The sequence below is a fragment of the Crinia signifera genome, chromosome 3, assembly GCF_055691185.1.
Source record: "Crinia signifera chromosome 3, ASM5569118v1, whole genome shotgun sequence".
Lineage (NCBI taxonomy): Eukaryota > Metazoa > Chordata > Amphibia > Anura > Myobatrachidae > Crinia > Crinia signifera.
This window is the reverse complement of record NC_139219.1, coordinates 251,489,586-251,516,445: the sequence shown is the minus strand read 5'-3', so window position 1 is coordinate 251,516,445 and position 26,860 is coordinate 251,489,586. Positions and strand designations below refer to the sequence as shown.

The 26,860-nt window shown below is 43.0% G+C and overlaps 1 protein-coding gene and 1 long non-coding RNA gene across 2 annotated transcripts in view; one reads left to right on the top strand and one right to left on the bottom strand.

Moving 5' to 3' along the window:
• Positions 1-1,136: 1,136 nt before the first annotated feature.
• LOC146064396 (uncharacterized) lies at positions 1,137-24,487 on the top strand. The gene is made up of 3 exons (XR_014471805.1): positions 1,137-1,296; positions 19,102-19,218; positions 21,861-24,487. It is a non-coding gene; the product is annotated as an uncharacterized LOC146064396 (long non-coding RNA).
• Positions 16,490-26,860, bottom strand: part of PPM1L (protein phosphatase, Mg2+/Mn2+ dependent 1L) — a 219,662-nt gene continuing 209,291 nt past the window's right edge. Inside the window, exons 3-4 of the mRNA XM_083177845.1 lie at positions 19,524-19,685; positions 16,490-17,089 (exon numbers count right to left, since the gene is read on the bottom strand). Coding sequence (XP_083033971.1) covers positions 16,743-17,089; positions 19,524-19,685 — 509 coding nt within the window. The 3' untranslated portion in view covers positions 16,490-16,742. The remainder of the gene's footprint in view (positions 17,090-19,523; positions 19,686-26,860) is intronic.

Sequence of the window (26,860 nt, the reverse complement as noted above, 5' to 3'; positions counted from 1 at the left end):
GCGATTCGCGGCAGCTCCAGAATTAAATTGCACATGGAAAACACTGACATGGCTATGGTCGACAATGAAAAAGGTTGACATGAGTTTTTGAAGTTTTTTTTTCATTTTTTGAATGTTTTCATATTCATTCTCATGTGTCGACATGGACACCAATGAAGTGCCACACTTATGTCAACATTTACATGTGTTGACCTTTCTGTGTTGATTTTTTCTTGTGGGGATTCGCGGCACACCCCCCCACCCCCCCGCAACCCCCACTCCCGTGATTCACGGCACACACACACACCCCCGCGATTCTCGGCACCCCACCCCGTGACCCCCCCTCCAGTGATTCACGGCACACCCCCCGCGACCCCCCCTACCATGATTCGCCGCAACCCCCGCCCCCGTAACCCCCCTCCCGCGATTTGCGGCAACCCACCCGGCGACCCCCCTCCCGCGATTCTCTGCAATCCCTCCCCTCCCGCGATTTGCAGCATCCACCCCCCCACAACCCCCCCTCCTGCAATTCGCGGCACTCCCCGCGACCCCCCCTACTGCAATTCGCGGCACCCTCCGCGACCCCCCCTCCCGCGATTCGCGGACACCTAAGTTGCAATACAGGGCATCTTTCATACAATTCTAACCATATTTCTCATATACAAACGTTCACAAATTAAGGGGGCGCAGCCCCTTACGACGGTGTGAAGAGCGCCCGTAGGGCGCGATGAATCACCTAGTGATATATATATATACACACAACAACACAGACGGGTGGCACTCCAGAAATAAGTACAGTAGTCAAACGATCAGGTGATCCAACGTTTCAAATGTTATTACAACATTTTTCATCAGGGTGTATATGTATATGTAGAAGATAGAGACGTGTCACTCCAGGGGACTTTAAACAAACTTTTTTATATATCAATGAAGCATGTTACATGAAATAAGTCAACGTTTCGATACCAATAGGTATCTTCTTCCAGACAACATGTAACAGCAATAACAGTCAGAAATATGCCCGCACGGCGGCGGGACCACATAATACTTACAAGCAGTCTCCATGTAATCCGGCCGGCAGCCAAGTGAAGCGCGCGTTCCCTCTCCTGACTGAGACGGGGTGCACGCTGCTGACGTCACTCCCCGCCTGCTGCATGGCAACGCAGCCAGGCTGGAGTGCGTACTTGGCAACCAGCACGGACCCCACAAGCCAGGACCATGAATGACCTGTTAGAATACAAAATATGATGCAAAATGATACACACTAAATTACATTACATTTACTCGGCTGCCAGCCGGATTACATGGATACTGCTTGTAAGTATTTATATGTGGTCCCGCCGCCGTGCGGGCATATTTCTGACTGTTATTGCTGTTACATGTTGTCTGGAAGAAGACACCTATTGGTATCTAAACGTCGACTTATTTCATGTAACATGCTTCATTGATATATAAAAAAGTTTGTTTAAAGTCCCCTGGAGTGACACGTCTCTATCTTCTACATATATATATATATATATATATATACACACAAAAATCCCTGCCATTGCAAAACAAACAAAATTGTACATCATAAGAAGAGAACATTTTAAATAAAATATTAATATTAATGTCTGTTTAAATACTGAAATTAGCCTAAATAAATGTAACCTCCCAAAGTAAATCTCCCCCTAGCCCCCACCCTGTATAACCTAGCCCCAATCTAGGTATACGTGGATCCCGAACCACCTTACTCCCCCCTAAACCCACACTGAACTATACTAAAGGCTAACACAACTAAATGGACTTACTGGGGAAATAAACTAGTGACCATTAACTAGGTCAAGCCAGTTTTTTACTAGTATTATTAGAATACAGTATCTACACTAAAGGAGCATTATAACAACATAATGGCAACAGGATAAAGAAGGTACAAGTGCATTCAAATCCTGATATGTTCACAACAATACTAAGTATGTGAACCTAAAACTAAAATCCGGCCAGGTTTCCCCTGCATAAATGGAAAAATATATACCCCAAAACACATATAACAGAACTGGAAATACTGAGACAATAGTCACAAAATTGTCCCATCGCTACATACCTACGTCATATGTTTTTATTTACTTTATTTGCATGTACTGTTACATAGAGTAATTAGAAGATTAAAACGGAAATAGGCCGGAGATTATGGTGTGGCTGAGAGACGTTTTATTGTAGTGAGTGCCAATAGATGATAGTAGCCTGATTGGTGGTGTTAGACACACCCAATGGGTGGTGCTAGACACACCCCTTTGACAGTGCACCCACTAATATAAAGTGCTGCGCATGCCTATGTCTATAATGATTACCAGTGCTAAATAGTAGACCAGTGGGGTGTCTCTCATCCTTTGTGTGCATGGCATTTAATTCTCAATAGACTTTAATAAGGTATTAAATGGGAATCATGCAGCTCTTCATAAATAACCAAAGCATGCAATGACAGAATTAGTTTTTGTTCTGGAAAATTTCCAAAGGAAAGGGTAATGCAGAACAGTTCAACGCTAATGAACACTTAAGTGTGGAAACAAGATGAATGTTTCTATGTGGAGAATGGAGAACAAAAGCTCTGATTCCATAGCAATGCAGCATCTGCCAGTTCTGGTTAGTGCGAGATGAGCTAATAGAAATTGATCACTGTTTAGAGGATGTGTTTCCTTATGGACTTGTATAAAGACTCTATTTATCAAGATCATCTGCAACCAGAGGTTACCTTTCCCATTGTATTGCTGCTTCTCACAGTGACACAAACAGCGATACTATTATCAATACTAATCTTTGTTAGGCTCCTTGATGGTGTTCTTCTGTGGGTGACGGGTGAACACAACATGTGCACGTATGACACACATCTAGTTATGCACCTGGTTTTTAAGGCCATCAGAGCCTCTCCAATTTGCCTGATCCCCATTATCAGGTATAGGTAAAGCCATTTGAATATGGCATTTCCAAACTTCCAATATTTATGCTTTTTTGCTGCTTAATGAATTGCTTATACCTCTATCGCTATAGATATACGTAGACAGCAGTAAGTGATGGTACATGGGATAAGGTTGGTTTTAACCCTTTAATAAATAGCATGGGACAGTTACGAGCCTATTTTTGCTACATAAAGTCCTAATGATATTATATGTACTGTAAATATGTAATTAAGCATTTGATCAGAGCTGTTCTGCCATAGAGCATTAGGATTCTGATGTATTATGTAGGGTCTGATGCATGGTACTGCCTTTGAGGCCTTATCTATCTACAGACTACACCAGTGATGGCTAACCTTGACACTCCAGCTGTTGTTGAACTATACATGCCAGAATGCTCTGCTACAGTTTTGCTATTTGGCCACACTAAAAATGATGTAGAGCATGCTGGGATGTGTAGTTTAACAACAGCTTGAGTGCCAAGGTTAGCCATCACTGACCTACACTCATGAAGGTAGCATAATGAAATATAGAATGCATCCGATTTTCTTATTGCTGTTTTCAATATATATGTCTGCTAGCATAGAACACTAATAATCATTTATGTTACTGCTGAAATAGATGTTTCCTTATTCACATGGTCTACAGGTATATCAGGGATTGGGAACCTTTGGCCCTCTAGCTGCTGTTGGACTACGCATCCCAGTAGGCCCTGCAACAGTTTAAGCATGGCCAAATAGCAAAACTGTAGCAGGGCATGCTGGGATGTGTAGTTCAGCAACAGCTGGAGGGCCAAGGGTTCTCCATCCCTGGTCTATATGATGTGGATGAGTTTAGCCATGAGACTTTGCTGCAATGAAGAGCGGGACAGTGACACAACATTTGTGGCCTTGGGGACTTGAACATTTAAGTAATTGAATTTACCATTTAGCTCCAAGTATGGTCATAAATAGTCTTTGATGTGATTCGTTTTAGATTGAAGCCTCCAGCTTCTATTCTCAGGCATCCTCTTGGTGAGGAATTTAATTTGGGACAGGTAGGGAAATCTTCCAATAAGTTATTAGCCTTTCATTTATGAATATTAGAATATAAACTTAACATTTACCTTCTCAGCCGTGTTGTCAGGATACTAATCAGCCGGGATGCAATTCCAATCTTGCCCGGAATGTGTTCCATCAATTGCCTCCATTAATACAGTACTTTCATTTTACTGCAGGGGAACATATTAAATGTAAAAAACTGCTTCTTATTAAAAGTTTATTTAAATAATATGCCCAGTTGCAAATGAAATGTCTGTGTGTAAATAATGTAGAGGATATATGAAATTGTGAGTTACAGCTCAGCTTTTCCTTGCTTGTATAATATAAAAAGTCAGTGAAGATAATTTATAGAGCAGATGAATATGAGGTTGAACTGCTTACCTCTATATGAAAGTGCGGCTGATTGCCCATATATTGTGCCAAGGTGCATGCCAGAGCCAGATTCAGGCCTGATGGGGCCCTAGACAAGAGACCGGTTTGGGGCCCTCCTTTCAAACAATCCATAGCACTTTTTTCTGCTGATTGCATGCGGTATAGATAGTTACCATGCTCAGTCTACTGTTAAATACTCAGTTGCATGAACATCAGCATTTTATTTATTTATTAACAGTTTCTGATATAGCGCACGCATATTCCGTAGAGCTTTACAGAGAAAATTTGAACATTCACATCAGTCCCTGCCCCAGTGGAGCTTAAAATCTATATTCCCTACCACATGTATACACACAGACATTCTAGGGTTAATTTTTTGTTGGACGCAAATTAGCCTACCAGTATATTTTTGGGATTGTGGGAGGAAACCGGAGTACCCGGAGGAAACCCACGCAAGTACAGGGAGAGTATACAAACTCTGCACAGTTAGAGCCATGGTGGGAATTGAACCCATGACCTCAGCGTTGTGAGGCAGTAACGCTAACCATTACACCATCCGTAGTGCCCCATTAAATGGATTGCGCACAATCAGGCTCTAGGTCTTTTGGAAGTACAGTAGGCTTAATAACTGTCATATTTAAAGTAAACTGACTGCCCACAATACACGGAATAAGACCATTTGGTGTGTCCAAACATTCGTTATCCTATCAAAGAAAATCAAAGAGATATTGGGAGTGCAGGCAGGTCCAGGTTCTGTCATGATGTCACACGGTAGTTGTGCATTGCTCCTCTGGGAACATTGTGGATGGCCAGGACATATCCTGCTGGGCCCAGGGCAAGCGTCTAGGTTGACCATCACAGCTGATGTTCTGATATTATATTAGGTAACCCTATTCGGAATACTACTGCAGACTATCGCATCCATCGCCGACGGAGTAACATCTCAGCGCATCCAGAGCAGAGATGTTACTCCGTCGGCGTCTATATTCAGAATGATTTCTGGCCAATCAGGAGCCAAGTTTCTCGGCTCCTGATTGGCCGAGAAATCATTCTGTTCACAGACGGCGAAGAGGAAACATCTCAGCGCCGGGCAAAGTCCTTGAAGCCGGGTACCAGTCGGGAGCAGCGCTGTCACCGGAGGTCGCCGCCGGGGAGCAGGTGAGTAGGATTTGCCTCCTTAGGTACCCCTCTGGACTACCACGGATCCCGGACCCCGGATTCTTCACGCCAGGAGCCCCGGAACCCCAGGACCAGCCCCGGAACCAGGACCAAGGCCCCGGAACCGGACTCTTCTGCCCTGGAGCCCCGGAGCCCGGACCCAGGATCCAGGGACCGACCTACGGGCTCAAGGTAGGTAAGTATCAGTGTGTGTGTGTGTTTTGTGTGTATTAAAGTTTTATTTTACAGGGTGTCAGTGTGATTTTGTGCACTATTTTTTTCACTGCAGAACTACAAGTGCCAGCGGGCCCTTTAATGCCCCGCATGCTGGGACTTGTGGTTCCCCAAGTCCCAGCATGCGGGGTAGGCTTGCTGGGACTCATAGTTCGCCAGTAAAGAAAAATAGTTTTTATCCTTTTTTTTACACAAGTCATCAGCCCGATGCCCACCGCCCAGGGGCATCGGGGACAGCCCCGGACTATCAGCATGGGCTGGTAAGTCCTGGAGGGGGGGGACCCCTTCATTGGGGGGGTCCCCACTTCCCCAGGACCCCTGCCCATGCTGACCAGCCAGGGGGTTAATGCTTTGGCCGGGGGGACTTGTATAAAAAGTCTCCCCCCGGCTGTGGCATTACCCTGCTGGCTGGTTGTGTCCGGTGCTGGTTCTTAAAATACGGGGGACCCCTAGTCATTTTGTCCCCCGTATTTTGGGAACCAGCGCCGGACCTTGAGCCTGGTGCTGGTTTTATAAAATCCAGGGAACCCCAACTTGATTGTTCCTTTGATTTTATTATACCAGCACCGGCTTTTTGAGCCCGGGGCTGGTTATGCTTAGGGGGGGGACCGCACGCCGTTTTTTTTCTTTTTTTTTTTTACAACCAAAATCGCATATATGAAAATGCGCACATTTTCATGACTAAAAATCGACCTAAATCGCGGCAAATCGCATTTTTTGCCGCTAATTCGCATCTCATTACATATGCGAATTAGCGTCTAAAAATGCGATTTTTAAAGGTGCGATTTCTGGCGAGTTTGGAACTCGTCCAAAAATCGCACCCTATTACATTTCGCCCACGGTATTTGCTTGATGTTTTAAATAACCTGCATATTTCGGAGAAGAGCATTGTCCCTTCATTTAAAGGGACGTATCATTTGGTAAAGGCGCCATTTGAGGGAGCGTCTATAGCTCTGTTTTCCAAAGACGTCCCGTCACTGTGCGCATCCATGGTGCAATACGCCAGTGACATGACGCGGTGAGCACTGACTCCTGCCCATACTTTGAGCGCCTAGCGGCAATAGGTCTGTGAGCATCTGTACCTGGGCACTGCTGCATTTCATGTCGGTCTGGTAAGGGATAGGGGCAATAGGCTGTGGTGGGAAAGCAGCAGAGTTGTCTGAAGGGAGAGTTGGCCTGCTTGTTCTGTGCAGGGTGAATATGGTCTGCTGGCTGCAGTGCCTCTACTCCAACAGAGCAGTAGGCTGACCAGAGTTTGAAGGGATAAGCTGAATAGAATGGGGCCAGCCCAGTGGTGTACATTCATCTGGTCACAGGGCCTTGGGCTGTTGAATCTCACACACTCTGCTGCCTTCCAACCTCAATGGGGTCAACTAATTCCTATGTGATTATATTTTTTCTATGAAAGATACAATTTGCGCCTTCAACAAATAGGACAAAAGTAACGTCCCGGAAAGCCATTCCTGATTAACTTTTCCAAAATGATGCAATCAGGAACGGCGTTCCAGGACCTCTGCGGCCTGTCCTGCTGTCTGTTTATTCCACCGCTTTTGGAGAGGATGAGAGCGCATTGCAAGTCTCTCTTTCCCTTCGCTGTGTCCCTGTGACTCCAGCTACCATTTAAAATGTGGCTGAACTGTCAGCTTACCAGAGCAAGCAGGCAGGCTCCTGATTGGATGCTGTCCTGCGAGCTCTCATGGACCAACCGCCGCAGGAGGACACCGGACTGTGGTGAGGGCAGGAGAGGTGCGTGCTGTGCTCTCCTCTCCTGGACAGCTGACGGTGACTGAAGCAGCAGCAACAACAACGGTGAGTTGCACTGCTGGTGGGAAATTCTGGCATATGTGTATCTTTCACTATTGGGCGCTTATGAATATCTGGCACTGCACCATTGAGGTCATATGTGTATAATGCCCCCATTTGAATTGGCCACGCCCCATGTGGCATGTGTCCACACTCACACTTTTTTGCGCACACCTCTGGCACGTGCACACAGTGCCACAAAGTTTTTTTTTTTTTTTAGACTTGCACCATTGCCTGGGGGCATTGTGTATCTGGCATTACTGGGGGTAATGTGTAACTGGCACTGCTTGTGGCATGGGTATATATGAAATTACTAGTGGCATTATGTGTATATATGTCACTGCTGGGGGCATTAGGTGTTTAAAAAAGTGTATGCACCAATTGATGCCCCACCCATTTGGTAGCTCCACCCACATCACTGCCCACTTCTGCCCCACCCACAGTACCTGAACCTATTTTCCCATAAAAATATGTGTAACCCTGAATGGGTAACCCTATTCAGAATACTACTGCAGACTATCGCAGCTATTTGTACTGATATTATAAGTATCCTCACCTTTACCATAAGAACACCTGGACCAGGCCCACCGTCCCTACATATGAGAACACCAGGACTTTTCCCAAGGTGAGCAGGTTGCTGTGGGGAAAAGTACCCGGGCCAGCCTACATAGCAACTCTTCCAGTGTACTTGAATGTGCTCCCCACCACCTTCTACCTTTTTGAATGTCATTTTTTTTACCATAACCATTTCATTTCTGCCCTTGTAATGTCTATTTGATCCCATATTATATGTTTTATTGTAGTGTTTAGTAACCTGCTGGGCACCTTTAGATGACATCAATAATAATGCCAAAATGCAACCCCTAAAATTGATTATTGTAAATATTTAATAAAATCTAATGGATTAAAAAGAGCTAATGGATTAAAGATAAAAACAAAACAAAACACTCTCTATCTATCTATCTATCTATCTATCTATCTATGATTTAAAACAGTGGTCAGGGAACTCGGTCCTCATTACCCCACACAGTGCATGTTTTGCTGGTAACCCAACAGGTGCACAGGTGTACTAATTACTCACAGACACATTTTATAAGGTCAGCAGGTGGAGGTAATTACTTCACTTGTGATTCTGTGAGGAGACCTGCAAAACATGCACTGTGTGGGGTAATAAGGACCGCGTTCCCTGACCACTGATTTAGAAACACACTGTTCCATCAGAGAACCAGCCTAATACGGCCTACACACATGCCGATATTAATGCCCTCACCAGTGGCGTAACTAGAATTTACGCTCCCCCCTGCCCCAAAAAAAATTGGCGGCTCCCCCCCCCACCCGGACTGCGGAGGATACTTTGCAGGCTCCGCAATATTCTGTGAATATTATTATTTTTTCAAATGCCAGGAACTAGCTGGCGGAGCAAGCAGCGCCGCACGGGATCAGGGGATGGTGGCTGGCTTGGTACTCCCCCCCTCCTTCTTACCGTGTCCTGACCCGGTTTCATCTGCCGCGCTGCTCCTGGCCACAGTGATCACACAGCCTATCTGATCACTGTGGCTAGGAGCGACGCGGCAGGCAGAAAGACAGTAAATTCTACACTCCCGCAATCCCGCTAACTGCCCTCCCTGTCTGCCCTCCCGTACTGCACCTTACGCTGATGCCAGCGTATAGCAGGCAGCCCCACTCACCCAGCCAGCCCCAGCCTGACTGGCTACAGGGAGCCTGGAATAGACAGCATCGCGGCATGCAAGCTGTAAGGGCAGCGGGCAGAGTGGAAGGGGGAGCGCTCTGACACTGCGTCCTCACAAAGACAGCCCGAAAGCGTTCCCTCTTCCACCCTGCCCGCTGCCCTTCCAGCTTTCACGCCGAGCTGCTGTCTATCTATTCCAGGCTCCCTGTAGCCAGATGTAAGGTGCAGTGCAGTGGTCAGAGGTGGAGAGAGTATCCTCACCTCTGGCGTCGTGAACCTGCGCCCCAGTTGCACCTGCTCCCCCCCGCCACCGCTGGGGCTGCGGAGCCTTCGTTACGCCACTGCCCCTCACATCGGTGTGTGTGGAGGGGCTATATCGGCAGCAGTGCGCGTCCCCGCGCCTCTTTATCGCTGGCCGAGATTGATGGACAGTGTCCATCAATCTCGGCATCGGCAGGGTTCTCCCACCGGAGAACACTGGCGCTGTCTGCTCGCTTAGCACACAGAGCTGACAGCTCGCTCTGTGTGCTATGCGATAGCGGTGCAGCACAGCCCGACCTAGCATAGCTAGGTAGCCCTGCACACATCGCAATGTGTGTAGGGCCCATTAGAGTAAGAACCCCTTCCAATGTTGGTGTTGGAGCATTTGTTTCTTCCATTCACAATTGGTGATTCTTTGTTCATTGCATGACAAGTTTGTTAGTGAAATCTTTACTTACCTTACACTAGGGTGACCAACTCATCCCTTTAATCCGGGACACATATTAATAACACAGGTTCTGTGGCTGGCTTTCACCTGGTTTTAAACTGCCACAGAACCTGTGTAATTAATATGTGTCCCGGATTAAAGGGATGAGTTGGTCACCCTACCTTAAGGGCCCCATACATCAGCAATTAATTGTGACAATTTTCAAATATGGAGATGATTGCCACAATTAATTTTAGATGTGTGGGCTCCCCCTTTTGGCAATCCCAATCAAAATCGCCAATCGATTGCTTAATCAGGTTTTTAAACATGCTTAATAATCTGGTATTATCTGCAGATCTTTTTTATATGTGTGGGCATTCCCAATTCATCTTCTTCATCTATTTACATTATGAACAGCTGAAATGACAATCAATTGGGCAATTTCCAGATATGAAGATGCAATCTTTAGATGGAAAAATCTGCCGATCACTGAAATAAATCTGTAATGTGTGGGCAAAGTCAGATAGATTGTAAAATCCATTTATCTGGACAAAAAATCCTGATGTATGGGGCCCATTAGACCAGGGGTAGCCAACTCCAGTCCTCGAGAGCTACCAACAGTTAATGTTTTTTTCAGGTCTCCTCACAGAATCACAGTTAAAGCAATTAGCTCCAGCTGTGGATCTTTTAAAATGTGTTAGTGAGTAATGAGTGCACCTTTGCAGCAGCTAGGTTGTCTGGAAAATGTGAACTGTTGGTAGCTCTCGAGGACTAGAGTTGGCTACCACTGGCTTATGCCATTTATACAGTAGCTGCAATTGTTGGTTTGGCGCCCATTGCAGATAATGGGAACCAAACACAGAGACTTTCCAGCTGCAGTGAAGCCTTCCAGGTTTAGCTGAGTCATGCCTGGTAGACTACAATGAGCACATGCAGCTGGTCATCGCACATTAATCAGTAGCCTGTCACCAGCAGCTCAGCAGAAGACCTTGCCAAAGAGGTGCACACCACTTGACCTTGCCAAACAGTTATGCTAAATACTGTACCAGCAGTATATTCATATTTATCCTTGTGATACTAAACAAAATATGCCACCGGGCCCGATGTACTAAGCTTCAAAAATTGAAGGAGAGTGATAATAAAGCAGCCAATCAGCGCCTACCTGCAATGTTACAGGCTGGGTTTGAAAAATGACAAGTATGAGCTGATTGGCTACTTATTTATCACTCTCAACTTTATCAATTTTTGAAGCTTGATACATCTGGACCATAGTTCTAAAACAGAGCCTATCACGGGCTGTAGCTGACTTGTGGTACATAGATCTTGCTACTGTTCTGTACTGAGTTTATGTATAATGAAATTGCTACATAGTTACTATATTTGTAGAATTTATTTATTACCTTTTGAAGTGCTTACAGTATGTTGTATGTCTAATGGTGTGTACACACGGTGAGATTCCTTTGCTATTCGACTTAAGATTCGAGTGCTATGCAATCTTTGCTAACTCTGTACTATTTACATACAATTCATACATCTACATTCAATGTGCACTATATAGTCATTGCTGCCCTGTCTATCTGGGTTTCGAATTGTGCTGTCAGGGGAGCGCACATTGGGATCGCAAGGTAAAAAACCTGTGCGATCTGTATACGATCTGCATGTGATTTTGACTATATAGTCAAAATCTAATGTCAAATCTCACTGTGCGTACACAGCATAAGACTAATGTGTGTACACACGGTGTGATTACTGTGCGATGCGATCAGATCGCATCGGGATCGAATCGCATGGCATGCATACTATCTGCATGCAATTTTGACTATATAGTACAGATCTGCAGTATATAGTCTATGCAGCCAAGACTTTCTGCTTGTGATATACGGGAGCGTGCATCGGGATCGCAAGGGTTAAAAACCCATGCGATCTGCATTCGATCCTGCTGAGATTTTGTATATATAGTCAAAATCTTGTGCTGATTGTGCTGTGACGGTTATTCTAGTTCACTCTTTCTGACAAATTCCTTCTTAAGGTGCGTACACACGGGGGAGATATATTGCTCAGCCATATATGGCTGAGCAATATATGGCTGAGCAATATATTGCTCAGTTTCTCCTGTTCATCAGCGACCAGAGATGGTCGCTGATGAAAAAGAAACTGCTGGGGGGAGCCCGGCAGTGGAAATCAGCTGGTCGCAGGAGCATGTTCCTGCGACCAGCGATCACCACAGGGGCAAAAACGGGAGCGCGCACCTGGCTATATATTGCTGGTGCACACTCCCATTGCGGGCAATATGGTCGCTCAGCGACCATATTTCCCGCGATTTTGGACAAAATCGCCCCCGTGTGTACGCACCTTTAGATGGACAAAACCATATGCACTGCAGGTGGGGCAGATGTTACTTGTGCAGAGAGAATTAGATTTGGGTGGGGTTTTACTACAAAGTGAGATCTATATTGCAGTGTAAAAATAAAGCAGCCAGTATTTACCCTGCACAGAAACAAAATAACTCACCCAAATCTAATTCCCTCTGCACATTTTATATCTGCCCCCCCCCCCCTTGCAGTGCACATGGTTTTGTCCATCTATAGGTGCCCATACACGTTACAATTATTGTATCCAATATTGGATACAATATCGCATCTTGGTTTTGCGATAAGATAAGATGAGATCTAGTACAAAAAGTATGTGCTGCACATGAAGGATTTTGTCAGAAAGAGTGAACTAGAATAAGGCTCTGTGTGTACACAGCATTAAACACAGTACAATACTGACAACCCATAATGCATTGTGCAGCTTCAGACTAAATAGGACATATATTTTGTACTATTGGAACTAACTTTAAATGTCCATCATTGTTTTTATTAGTATGATTATGTATTTCTTTATATTTCATTGTCAGTAGTAATATTTTACAATGACTGTATGTATAAATGAAATGAGTATCTTATCCCATGCATCACCACTGCTCAGAGATAGACAGTGTGTAGATTGGCAGGATTTTGCATATAAGCATAGGCCAGGGGTTCCCAATTTTGATTCACGGCACCCTAGAGAATCAGAATTTTTTTCACGGCACCCCTAGGTCCCAAAAAAATTAATTAGATTGGGTTTATATGCGATTCTTAGTGGCAGTTATGTGGTAAAGGGCAGGATTTGCTTCTGTTTGTACACATTCTATGATTGGCAGCCACCAGCACTGGTTTTGCTCATAAATAATTAACCATTAATAATTTGAGTTGGTCCTAGACCACCAACCCAGGGCACCCCTGCATGTGTCCCGAGGCACCCCAGGGAGCCACGGCACACAGTTTGGGAACCACTGGCATAGGCAAACCGCTGCTCCGCACAGATCACGAAGCACACATCGCAGGTGCATAGCATGTGAGTCGTGATGTGTGCGGGGCATCAGTCATATAATAAAAGTACAATACAAATGAAGGGGCATAGTGATAAAGAGGAGAGAGAAAGTACCAGCCAATCAGCTGCTGACATTTTTCAAACACAGCCTATAACATAGGAGCTGCTTGGTTTGTACTTTATAATTCTCTACATTATCCATCTACAAGGCTTAGTACATCTCCTCCTGGTATGTATGTTAAACCTATAATTGCACACAGAATGTTACTTTTAGAATATAGTTTAGCCTGCTTACACTCACCATTATAAAATATATGGCAAGGAGTATATTCTTGTCATTATATCTTCTTTATTAAAGATATTATAGGGGCATATCCAATTAGAAGAGCAGTCTACTGCACTGGGAAAGAATGTAAAACCTTGTGTACTGTGTGGTAACGAATAAATGCCATGTAAATGCATGGAATCCCAAGTGTGCATTTTAACACCTCCCAGCTGCAACGAAAATTGCACCCTCTGGTAATTAACACGTGTGGATTCGGCTATTTAATAAATCCATTAGCACTGACAATTAGCCACAATTTGATTTGATATGTCCCATAGGGATGCAATAAAGCATCCAGGGATGCCAGCAGTCAGAATACTGGCACCGGAATCCTGAATAGCGTCCACAAGACCAATACCGGAATGCTGACATTTATCCGGAATTGAGACTGCTGGAATCCTGTAAGTAGGCATTTGGCTGGAAAGGGGTGGGTTATTTAGGTAGTGGGGTAGGAAGGTTAGGGATAGACGAAACTAGCGGTGAGGGTAAAAGTTAGGCTGCAGGATGGAGCATTAGGGTTAGGGGAGGACAGGGAAAAGGTTTCCAGACCCTTGTTGGGAATAACTATATCGGGATGCCGGCATCGATATTCTGTCTTTTGGCATGACCATTTCTGGTCATCCATATGTATTTTGTCCCAATTAATAATACCACCACCGGAAACAAGGTGTGTGCAGGATGTCATGACGAAAAGGAACAAAAAAGCAGAAAACTTAAGGCCCCTTTACACTACCGCAATTTGACATTCCATTAGACCCGATGCGTAGTCCCGTGCCCATCAGGTCGGACTCTAGAGACTGAACCTCCTGCATGCAAAATCTATCGGACTGGACCCATCTGCAACACATCATGGGTGCTTTTTAGCACCACTGGCACACACCTATGTACAGGTCTGGGCGGTGGGGCGGGCAGCAAAATTTAAAAACACACTTTCAAAAGACTGACCGGCCGCTGATTGGCAGAGAGAACTCTCAGCCAATCAGTGGCCACCAGATGGGAGGCTGCTGATTGGCTGAGTGTGCTACTATGTAACCTACAAGTCCTAATGCTCTCATACTTTAGGTTTTGTGAATTGATGTCTAATATTATGCAAATTTGCTTCTATAGCATACATTTTGAATACTTGTCAACTACAAAATTATACCAATTTGAGCCATGAAGGTAAGACATATGGTTCATTGTTACATTATACTAACAGTCTACTGCAACTCTGATAAAAAGTATACTCCCCACCCTCCCACCACTTCATTAAATACAGCTGAAACTGCTCTCACATCTTTAGGACAGTGTCCTTATGTTATCTAATGTGGGTCAAAAAGCCGATATAGCAGGCATTTTCATTGTGTGACATGATAGATGCATTTAAAAAAAAAAAATCAACAACTGCAAAATAATGACAAGGCGTAGCAGAACAAAACTTTCTGCAGAGAGCTGGAGACATATTCAGTAGACAGTGATGATCACAAGGAGGACAGATTCCAATAATAAGTTTGCTTATTCAGTTGCTTGTACTACTATGGATAACAGTAGATAGCAGGGCGATAACTAGAGCACTGAGGTTGGTGCCCCTGCAACGAGTGCTGGAGTGCAGAGCCGGCTACAGCTGTAATGTACAGCACTAGTGGTAAGCCCGGCATGACTTACAGGGCACAGAAGGAGCAGCAGCAGTTTGGAGGAGGAGCCCATCCCCTCATATCAACAGCCCTTCCTCTCTAAAGCTTTCCTGCTGCAGTTGCTAACTGCCCTGATGTTCTTGGCATGAAAATGCTGAGCCTGGTCAGAAGAGAGTCAACATCCTGCTCATGCCTGCCAGCAGTCATGGCTGCTTCCCCCTACCCATCCCTCTAGTTACATTCAGTAGAAACTACTGTACGGCATATTGTGTAAGGGCACTACTACTGTGTAGGATAGTGTAAGAGGCATTCCTGTGTGGCATATTGTGTACGGGCACTACTACTGTGTAGTACAGTGTAAGAGGCATTCCTGTGTGGCATATTGTGTACGGGTTCTACTACTGTGTAGTACAGTGTAAGAGGCATTCCTGTGTGGCATATTGTGTACGGGCACTACTACTGTGTAGTACAGTGTAAGAGGCATTCCTGTGTGGCATATTGTGTACGGGTTCTACTACTGTGTAGAACAGTGTAAGAGGCATTCCTGTGTGGCATATTGTGTACGGGCACTACTGCTGGGTGGCATTATGTATATTTTATTATATATTTATATAGACAGGCAGACTTTTATTTCTTGCAACAATGTTGAACAATATTAGTTTAGTATTACTTAAATACAATAACATTATTTGCAGATATGGTATCTATAAGATCTTCTTTAATAACAATATATGACATGGAATAAATCTGGGTATGGAAGATGAAGATATGGCTCATTCAGTGACATAGGGGCCAATTCACACTGGCATGCCCAGGTTGCAAACTCGCAGCCTGAGTGATTATCGAGTAACCGTGCATGCGTACGGTATGCCCGATGGCAGTGAGTGAAGGCTAGCCTTTGCTCGTTGGGTGATTGACACCCTGCTGGCATTTGGGGGCATGCTGTGGCATTTTCTGGGCATTCCACATAAAATGCTGGAGTCCCCCAGCTGTCGGAAGGGGGGGCCACTGACGTCATCAGCGGCCTCCTTCTCCCCATGCCCTTCGCAGCGCTGAGTGAGTCATGGCTCAGCCAGCGCTGCAATCAAGGGGGAAAATGATTAGATGGTGAATAAGGTTCCCCCTGTGTGCAAGGCTGCGTGCGCTTTCAGGGGGAGCCTGTGTTTGGCAGGGCGACGGCTACCTGCTCGCTGGGCTGTAAACAATCACAGCCCAGCGAGCAGGTCTGAATCGGGTGCGCGGTACAGTAAATGATGTTCAAACCCCCATCCGCTCAAAAAAAACATTAACATCTTCATAGAGGGGTAACACTTCCTTTTAATACAGATAGTTGTTTGTTAAGGTTGTAACAATGTTGGTTTGGATAATATATACTTCCCGTGTTTGTCATTTTACAGTTGATGAATACAATAGCTGCATAAGGTCCGTGTTAAAGTTTCAGACATGGATATGGTGTTGTATGATAATCTTAATAACGTTTCCACATTTTTCCTACTTAAAATTATAATAAAACGGTTTGCCTGAAGTCCATCTGTACATATATAGATACTTTATTGTTCATCCGTTTTGCTACTATTCCTGAACTTTACTACCATAACTGTTATGTTATCAGGACATCCTCTGTAGAAGGACTGTAACACAATACTTTTGGCTCCAAAGTGAGGTTCATCCAGCCGCTCTTTAATGAACCGGACAGCCTCTTCATTGCTGAAAGCGTCCCAAAGCCCATCAGATGCCAAGATCATAAATTCTGGCTGCAGCTTGTCAAGGTCAAAGCTCAGGATATCAGGGTCGGAGATGATGACATTTAGATTTTTCAAGGGGTAATCTCCCAAGGAACGGGACATTGCCAAAATACCTTGAACGCGCCAAGATCCGTTGAAACTAATGAAACCACCTGGAGAACAAAAGACAAAAACAAAAACCAGGGTTACAGCCTAAAATCTGCAGAAGTGGGTCGATGTTGAAGTTTCGTGACTGCTTTTCTGATACATATGTGTGTTTCTGGAGTAGTTATTCCACGCAAAGGGTTAAATTTACCAAGATCGAATGGATATGAATGCACCCATTCATACCCATTTGATGTGATATGTGGCCATGACCCGGTGTCTGGCAAATTTACAAACAGCTGAATTCGGCTGATTTGACAAATTTTATGAATGGCAATTTCAGACTAATTTGGCTGTACAAATGAGTACACCATCAATAGGACTCCACCGTATATATAGCCATAGCGTTTGGCTTGGATTTACAATCCTTCATACTGGCTACGAATTCAGCAGTAAATACGACTGGAAAACAGACCTAATTTTCCAAGCCTATTTGGCTGAACGGATCATCGGGCCTTATTCTAGTTCACTCTTTCTGACAAAATCCTTCTTAGATGGACAAAACCATGTGCACTGCAGCGGGGCAGATGTAAAATGTGCAGAGAGAATTATATTTGGGTGAGTTATTTTGTTTCTGTGCAGGGTAAATACTGACTGCTTTATTTTTACACTGCAATATAGATCTCTCCTTGAAGTAAAACCCCACCCAAATCTAATTCTCTCTGCACAAGTAACATCTGCCCCCACCTGCAGTGCACATGGTTTTGTCCATCTAAGAAGGATTTTGTCAGAAAGAGTGAACTAGAATAAGGTCCATAGTTACATAACAAAATATCTATTTTTATCAATTTAATTTTTATTTCTCACCATCAGCCTGCTGCCCACAGCCCAGAGGTGGCGGGGACAGATCTGTCCTTCAGCCTGGTCAGGGCTATCCCCTGAAAGGGTGGACCCCTTTATTGGGTGGTCCCCACTCCCCCGAGCCCACAGGGCTGATGCTTTGGCCAGGGGACCTTATGGCTGTTTCCCCAGCTGTTTGGTTTCCAAAATATGGGGCACCTCTACTCCTTTTTGTCCCCCTGTATTTTGGGAACCAGGACCGGACCAAGAGCCTACAGTATAGTGGGACCCCCATTTGATTTCCCCCCTGTATTGCTGTAACTAGGACCGGCTAAATGAGCCCGGGACTGGCTATGCCCGTAAGGGAGGACTCCACTTGGGGTTTTTAAATGCTTTATTTATATTTCTTATTTTTACAGAGAGAAGCATTCACCGGGTTTGTATTTTCCGAGGGTGAAGTTATTCGTATTTGTCAGATCAGTGCAATGCTTCATGCTGGTCTGTATTTGGCTGCCGGGAAACTCATCAGCCAAACATAAATACCAATCCAGTGAATACGGCAGCTTTGTAAATTAGCCGTATTCTCTGATTGTATTTTTGGTCCAATTACGTCCGATCCCGGTTGTATATGGGATCGTCCGTAATCCGCCTTCTTAGTAAATGTCCCCCAAAGAGTTTAATGTTGTAGTTGTGGTGTGCAACAGAAAAGCAGTTCTTAGGCACAAAAAAGCAAAGGAAAACAATGATATTTAGTGAGAGAAGAGGGCAAATTAGATACAAGAATCTACAGGAACTGGAGGCTTTTTGCCAAGAATGGGCAGCTTTACCATCTGAGAAAACAAAGAGCCTCATCCACAACTACCACAAAATACTTCAAGCTGACATTGATGTTAAAGGAGGCAATACACGGCATAAGAACTGGGGTATGTAAACTTTTGATCAGGGCCATTTGGGTAGTTCCTGTTGTCATTATGATTTAAAGAGTAAACACAATTGTTTGACAATAAATGGCTTCACCCAACCACTAACCATGAGTGAAAGAAAAGTTTGTGAGTTATCATTCATATTCTCTGCCAAATGGCCAGAAAAGCACAAAATCTGATAGGGAATGTAAACTTATAAGCACAACTATACACACACACACACACACACACACACACATATTATGCTTCATTATATGTAGTGCACTGCAGCTTTGTTAAAAACCTTTTTAACGTCCTACCATCTCTGTGCCATACAGGGCTACAGAACTGTCACTCACATTCCTCCTGCTTAGACAGCCCCCTCTTCCTCCCTCCAAAATGTCAACCGAACACAGAGAAGTGAAAGAGATGATGATGGACATATTCAATAAAGTGTAAGCACATCATTTACGTAATGCACAATTCTAAACAAAATGTCAGATAAGTTTTCTTGCGTCTGAATATATTCATTGTAGTCTCTAGGCTTAGCTGTACTTTTCAGTGTAGCACAAACAAGTGACATATTATGCTGACTTGCAAACTAGAAATGAAATCCCCAAATTATGTAGGATGAGTATTCCAAATGGCAAGGTACAATGGCTCCTGGATATGAATAAAGAGTATATTTTAGAGGACTCGTCATGCAATGGATGTGGAAAGTTTAAGCTTGTAATATGTATTCATGCAGACAAAATCTTACCTGCTCTCTTAATCCTCTTTCTTTCCTTTAGCTGATATGGTTTGTGATCGTGTGATAAAGGAATAGCGTTTCCGTCTTTGTCACACAAGACTCCCCGCGAATCCCCAACATTTGCCACTGTGAGCTCTTTGTCCGATAACAATGCGATTAAGCATGTGGTACCTGCAAGGAGAAAGCAGAACAAATTGCTCAGTCCATTACATTCAGAGACAAAGGAGTTTATTTAATGATGTGCAATTTACAAAAATGCCAATTCCGACAAATCATATGACAATATTTTTTAAAGGCTAAAGCCAGCTTGTTGCATTGTTGGCTTCGCCTTAAGGAAAACTACCACGAAAATGGCTGAACATAGTTGAATTTATAAAATGTGACCTCATTATTATTAGTATATCAACATAACCCCATAGATTCCAAATGCTCAGATGTGTATGTATGTCTGTGTGTATATCTCTATCTATCTATCTATCTATCTATCTATCTATCTATCTATCTATCTTATTCAAATATAATTGTGCATGTCAGGCTTAAGGCCCATATACTCTGGGCGAACTTGATCTGAAAGTGTTTAATCTTTTGAGCTGCTTTTAACTCCAAAGCCACCCAGTGTGTATTGGCAGGGGCCAGGCGGTGAGTGCTGATGCGTGCTCCCATATCATTGCCGGTGGCCGTCATTTGTGCGCTGGTTTTACCAGCAGACTGAATGGCTTTCCATAGCATCCTGCTATAGAAAGCCATTCCCGGTGACAACACTCGTTGGGCAGGTAGAAAATCACCCACTGTGTATTGATCTTTTAGGCAACCTGCGTAACTCTAACTGTTGTGAAACTACAAGTACTACCATGTAGAGCCAGCTTTTGTGACATAAAAAAGGAATCGAAAACACATACCCTTGAATCGTGCTAAATAGATCAGCTATGTAACTTAGCCACCCCAAAGTACTAATCATATGGACCTAGTACAAGACAAGTGAACTAAAAATAAAAATAAAAAATAGCGGAAAATACATGTGACCCATGTTTGGCTGCAAACACACTAACCGTAAATGCCGAGTATCCTAGAAGCAAAGCATTGCACATAAGGTGCAAAACTCAAGAAAGATTGCACTGCACTAGAATGGTGCCAGGCATCTCATGCCATATGGCATAAAACAAGATCGGCATTTTAGGAGAAGTCTGTGGGGGGTATTCAATGTTCCGCCACTATTTCCGATGGGGGAAATATTCAATGATGTCTATAGTGACAGCATTGATGCGGGTTCACGGCAGAATGGGCCTGACTTTAGAAGCTGTCGGGCCCGTTCTGTCGATAACGGCCAAGGATTGTCGCGATCCCGGCCGCAGATCGCCAATCCACGGCCGTTTTTGCGGCCATGCCCCCTTTGCGACAATCGGCAGGCGGGACATGGAATCCCGCCAGTCATTCAGCTGTCGGGTTGACCGCAAACGGGCCAGGATCACGGCTGTTGGCAGGGATTGACAGCCGTGATCCTAGAATGAATACCCCCTGTATATTCTGATGCTTTTACACAAACTCTTAAAAGATTTCCTGCAGGATTTCCATGCAGATGCCCAAGTTATTTACATTGTCTCAGGAAGAGAAGAGTAGATTTTAGCTTGTTTAGGCTCTTACAATAGTAAATGGTAACTCATAATGACCAGAGGCATCTATTCATTTACTCTATCCTGTGGGATATTACTGCGCATCTAATGCTTTTTGCTTTAGTGAATATCAATAGCTGCTGGCCTAGATAAGAGGTATAGAAGAAACACTTAGTGACTAAAAAAAAAAAGCTTGAGGCGGCAATGAGACAACGACAAAACAATGAACATTGGGAAAAATGTGGGTTGTTAAAAAATGCTAGTACATAGCCGATTGTGTGCTGCTTGTGGGTGCTACGCAGAGATCTATAACACTGCAGGAAGCCTGAAGTAGCATGAAATATGATTCTAAAGACCATCAACATAGTTTATTTTGGACACCAGGAGAACAGAGCATCTCCTGTTAATAATTTACACTCTATCCCTTTGTTGTGGCGGCCCTGCCTCTTGCAGCTGCTGATCATATTATTTGGAAGCCATGCATTGTGTCAGCATCAGTAAATTATGCCCCCCAGCACATGGCCTACTGGCAGCCCTGCAAAGCCAATCTCTCACCGACTCTTTATGTGACAGATGATCCCTTTCCCAAGTGCAATGCATATCTTTTTCAGGTTAACATATTTGTGTGACAAAGTTTTGATGATAATAAACTAAACGTGTATCTGCTTCTGTTGGCTTTATGTTGCTTGAAATGTGTTAAATAGATTTTATATACGCTATAAAACTTTTTTCACAGAGACTAATAGGAGCACATATGTTTGGACTAAAGCTGGTCTCAGATTGCGGTGTTGGATGAGGCAATACCAGGACATCTGAATTTGTTTTCGTAAAGTCTTGTCCTCCGGGCAGAGAGAAGAGCGCTGTTTATCTCAATTGAATTTCAATTGCAAACATGCATAAATGTATCTGATAAAGATACTCTGAGACTCTGAGAAATCCCTATAGTATGAAACTGGGTAAATTACTCAAATGACTCTGATAGGTTCCTACATGTATAATTTAATTACTATGTTAAATAATCTGGGCTAAAAACTGTCACAGCTCAAAATGAAAGTACATTATCCATGATTTTCCCTGTTTAAATGGCTTTACACCTGCCTTTATAGTTTTTCAAAATCCCGATGCCATGCATCGCAGGTATTTCAGGTTGTCCAGTGCCCTTATTAATATGATAATACAAACTGCCTGTCTCCTCACACTCACCTCCTGAGATTGCCTGTGCTCAGTGCTATTTTTCAGCAGGAACCAGCAGTAATCAGGTCCTGAACCTCTGAATAAATATGACATCATAGGGAACTGGGTTCCTGCACCTGTTGGGTATGGATCATTAGCAGGGCCGGCGCCACCACTAGGCAGCTTTAGGCATTTTTTTATAGAAAGGAGAAAAGGGACTGTTATTCAGAATGCACACTTAAGCCAATAAAACATAACTTTTATTATGATTAATTCAAATTCCCTACTAATATTTTATTTGGGAAATAGCAGTGAAATAAAGAAGTTAAAATCACACATACAAACAACACATAAACACATACATTGTGCTCGTATTTTAAAGAGGTGTATTAAAATAATAATGTATTGTTAGAAAAAATGTTGTGTCACTTTTAGCGTAACCTATGTAACCAGGCAATTTATGCTAATATCGCTTATAAATATGTATGTCTTTAAACCTATACACTCTAGATAAGTATAGTCGGCAGTTCTAGATGTGGTATTAAATTTCTTTTTAGTAGGATAGTGTGATACACATTATTGTTGCACTGTATTACATTAAATTAGTTTGTATTATTATTCATCACATTATATTACTGATTTATTAATACTCTGCTGGCATCTAGTGACCACTCGTATCAATATTCGCTGCAGTCGTTTTCCATACTGGGACACTGTCCTTTGCAACATACAGTATATTGTGCAAATATTGTGCTTAGGTAATTGGTGAGGTATGCTATATCAAATTCTCTGGAAATGGATGTAAATTAAAAATCTATATACATGCTGGTCTCATATCTTTAAGCTTTGTTATTACTGACACTGGTTCCCTACACGTGTTTCACTAATAGACAGCTTTGTCAAGGCAACCAGAGTGTCCTTAATGGAGAATATTTATTCATTATTCAACTACCAATGGGATTCATCCATTCATATCATCTGATTTGTGTGGACCAATTGGCATGCTCCCATGTGTGTAGTGGGAAAGCCCACTGCCTGGGTTTGATGATGTCAGATGCCAAAATCTCACGATACAATGTATCTATCGCCTCTCATAGGTCATTCCTTCATGCCAGGACCATGTCACTAGGACGTGTCCTGCACGGATTCGTCAAGCCTGATACTGTCCGCCCCTATTTCCTCCTATATCATTTTTGGTGACCAGCACTTGATCACATGGTGCGCAACGTCACTATGCAGTGATCGGCGCTCTATCAGATGATGTGCCGCGTCATCGTCCTGTGTGTAGCCCAATGATATTGGCTCCCTGTATTCCTGCCCCAGTCCCCAGCTGTATGTCACATGATCTATCTTATGTCACGTGACCTGCACTTCAGACACGTGACACACTGTGTCAAACTCTGCTATGCATTCATTAATCCTTTTAGTCAGCCAATCACAGTGTTCCCTTATCGGGACTAGGAAGTACTTCTTTGAAATGGGACAGTGCCCCAGCCCTGTATTGAGCATTCTTTATAATTATAGTATATTATTTCAATTACGGGGTTATTCTTTACACCTTTTGTATTGTGAGATCCTATTCGCTATTACACTATGGTTCCATAGATGTTCCAAATTAACCAAAAAATATATAAAATATATATCACAGGATATATGTACAGGCAAAAGTAATATTCATAATACTTGTTATGATTATTGTATTTATATGATGGTAAGTATAATTCTATTGGGTACCATTTATTCATAGCTGCCTACCCTCCTGCATTTTGCAGGAGTCTCCCTGAAATAGCAGCAAACTCTCTCTCTTCCTCATTGGTCTAGCAATCTCCCTCATGTCACCTAGCCCTCATTACACTGTTACATTTTAGGGGAAAAAAAGGAATGAAAGATAGATACATTTACATTGAATCATCAGCACCATTTCCCAGCACTTTAGCAAGTATAGTAGCTCTTACTAACTGCTTTGGGGCTCATCTACATTTGGATATAATTAATTTGAAAAGATTCTAAGTGCCATGTTCACAATCTCTTTTCACAATCTCTCCATATATGGAAGTAGACATGCCCCTTTGGGTGGAGCATGTCACGCCCCCTTAATGGGGCAAAGTGCAAACTTCTACTAGAAACTATAATCTCCATGAAACTCATTTTCAAAAGTAGGCAAGTATGCATTTATTTTAGTAACCTGATATATTTGGATTTTGTTCTTTATTTTTTGATTTTTTGTTATTATTATTATTATTTTTCACTTGTTTTAGCAAGCGTGATGCTCTTTATTAAGCATCTTATATGTGTATTCCTTGTACCGTATTACTAATATTATAAATGTAAGGAAGTTAAATAAATCAATGTGATAAATTATTGATTGTGTTCTGAGTGCTCTTTTTACTAAAATAATTGTAAAGTGTTGATTAAGTGACACACTTTGTGATTGTGAATGTGACTGAAAAACTAAAGAAAAAAGGAAAAAGAGAAAATATATAGTGAACTGTATTTCTGATTTTATTTATGTAATTAATGAAGGCAATTATGATAAGTGGTGTTATAAGTCACTTCAGTATAATAAAAGTTTTTTTTAAATTGATGTGATGATATCCTCAGTGTTAATGTGACACTAATGTGACGATGTGACACTAATTTATTTGCTGTGAATGAAGTGATGAGTTCTACCTATGTGTGACCTCATTTGTGCTCATGAATACTAATAATCTTGATAGGACCTTTTATTCATTTGGTTGTACAAGGGATGTTAAGGAAATTATTGAACAAAATATGCGTGAATTTTACTTAATTGTTTTGAACTGTACCATTATACAGGAACAAAAATAATTGAATATCTTTCTGTTCTTACTGAAAAGAAACTATACGGTCTAAAATTATTTATTCCTGTTTTTTGGGGCTAGGATTCACGAAAACGGGGTGTAGCTGTTGGACAGGCTATCGAGTAGAAAAATCATCCGGTACTTGTGTATTATCACGGTGCCCGAATTTACTACGTATGCAAAAGTCTTGAAATCGCATCGCATTGCATGCCGTTATGGTATGGCATGCGATATGATGCGATTTTGACGCTTATAAATGGCATTTAATATACTATAGCATTAAATGACATTTAATGTAATTTATTAAAGCCTCCCCCCCCCAGTATCTACGTGATCCCGAAGCGTGGCGAGCGGCGGCGGTACGTGTCCGACCGACCTTTTCATACCCCCACTATCCACGTCGGCGTGGAGTTGATTTTATATAATGTGGTGACCGCAGCGAGCCACCGAGCCCGAAGCATGGCGAGCACCGCGAGGGGACGTGTATTATGTTACATGTATTACCCCTGCACTCGCCACGCTTCGGGCTCGGTGGCTTGCTGCGCTCGCCATACTATATAAAATCATCTCCACGCCGACGTGGATAGTGGGGGTATGAAAAGGTCGGTTGGACGCGTACCGCTGCACTCGCCACGCTTTAGGATGATGTGGATAGTGTGGATGTTGCGAGATCTTCTCCAGCTTATCTGAACTTTGTCTGGCAAAGCCTCTTTTAGATCTTGATCTGTTTTTAATGTACCCCAATGTTATTGGAGTATGGAGTTGATTTCTCTCCAATGAATATTGAAGGTGCCAATAAATCGGATTGTTTCCTCATCTTCCTTTTTCTGTTTAGGTTTAAGATGGCTTTCTCGGGGGGAGATCTTCGACCTGTTTAGTTGCTTTTAAAATGAGTCTGTTACTGTACCCCCTCTTCCTAAATCTTTCTTGTAGTTCTCTCTCTCCGATCTGGAAGATATCTGGGTTAGAACAGTTTCTTTTAATTCTCATTAATTCCCCTTTCGGAATAGCTTTAATTGTGGAGGGGAAATGCAAACTATTTGAATGTAATATGCTGTTTGTAGCAGTCTTTTTTTTTTCTGAAAATATCTGTTGAGATGATGCCTTCCTCATCAATTTTGATTGTCAAATCGAAAAAGTTTATCTCTCTTTGGCTCATTTCTGAGGTTAGTTTTAAGTTCATATCATTGTTGTTGAGAATTTGAATGAATTTCTTCAGGTTTCTTTGTTCATCCTCCCACAAAAACAGCATATCATCTATATATCTGACATACATCAAGATTATATTTGTGTATTCCTCCAGGGATTCCCTGAAGACGAACTCTCGTTTCCACCACCCCAGGTACAGGTTAGCATATGTAGGGGTACAGGCTGTCCCCATAGCTGTCCCCCGTACCTGCAGATAGTGGGATTCCTGGCACACAAAGAAGTTCTTTGTTAAAATAAACTGCAGCAGTTCTAATAGAAATTAATTAAACTCTGAGTGTGCTTCCATATCAAGGAAATAACGTGCAACCTGTACACCCCTCTCGTGATTGATGCTGGTGTACAACGTCACATGACACCAGCCAAACTCCAGGAGAAACAGATCAATCAGGCACGGTATTCGATTTATAGCTCCACCTTTCTAGGTATATAAATAATTGTATTAGAATGTACTGTAAAACGTACAAATATGGATACACTTTGTATATTGTGGCTGCTCCCAAGTGCAATTCTGGAAATTGCTTGGTGGAATTGG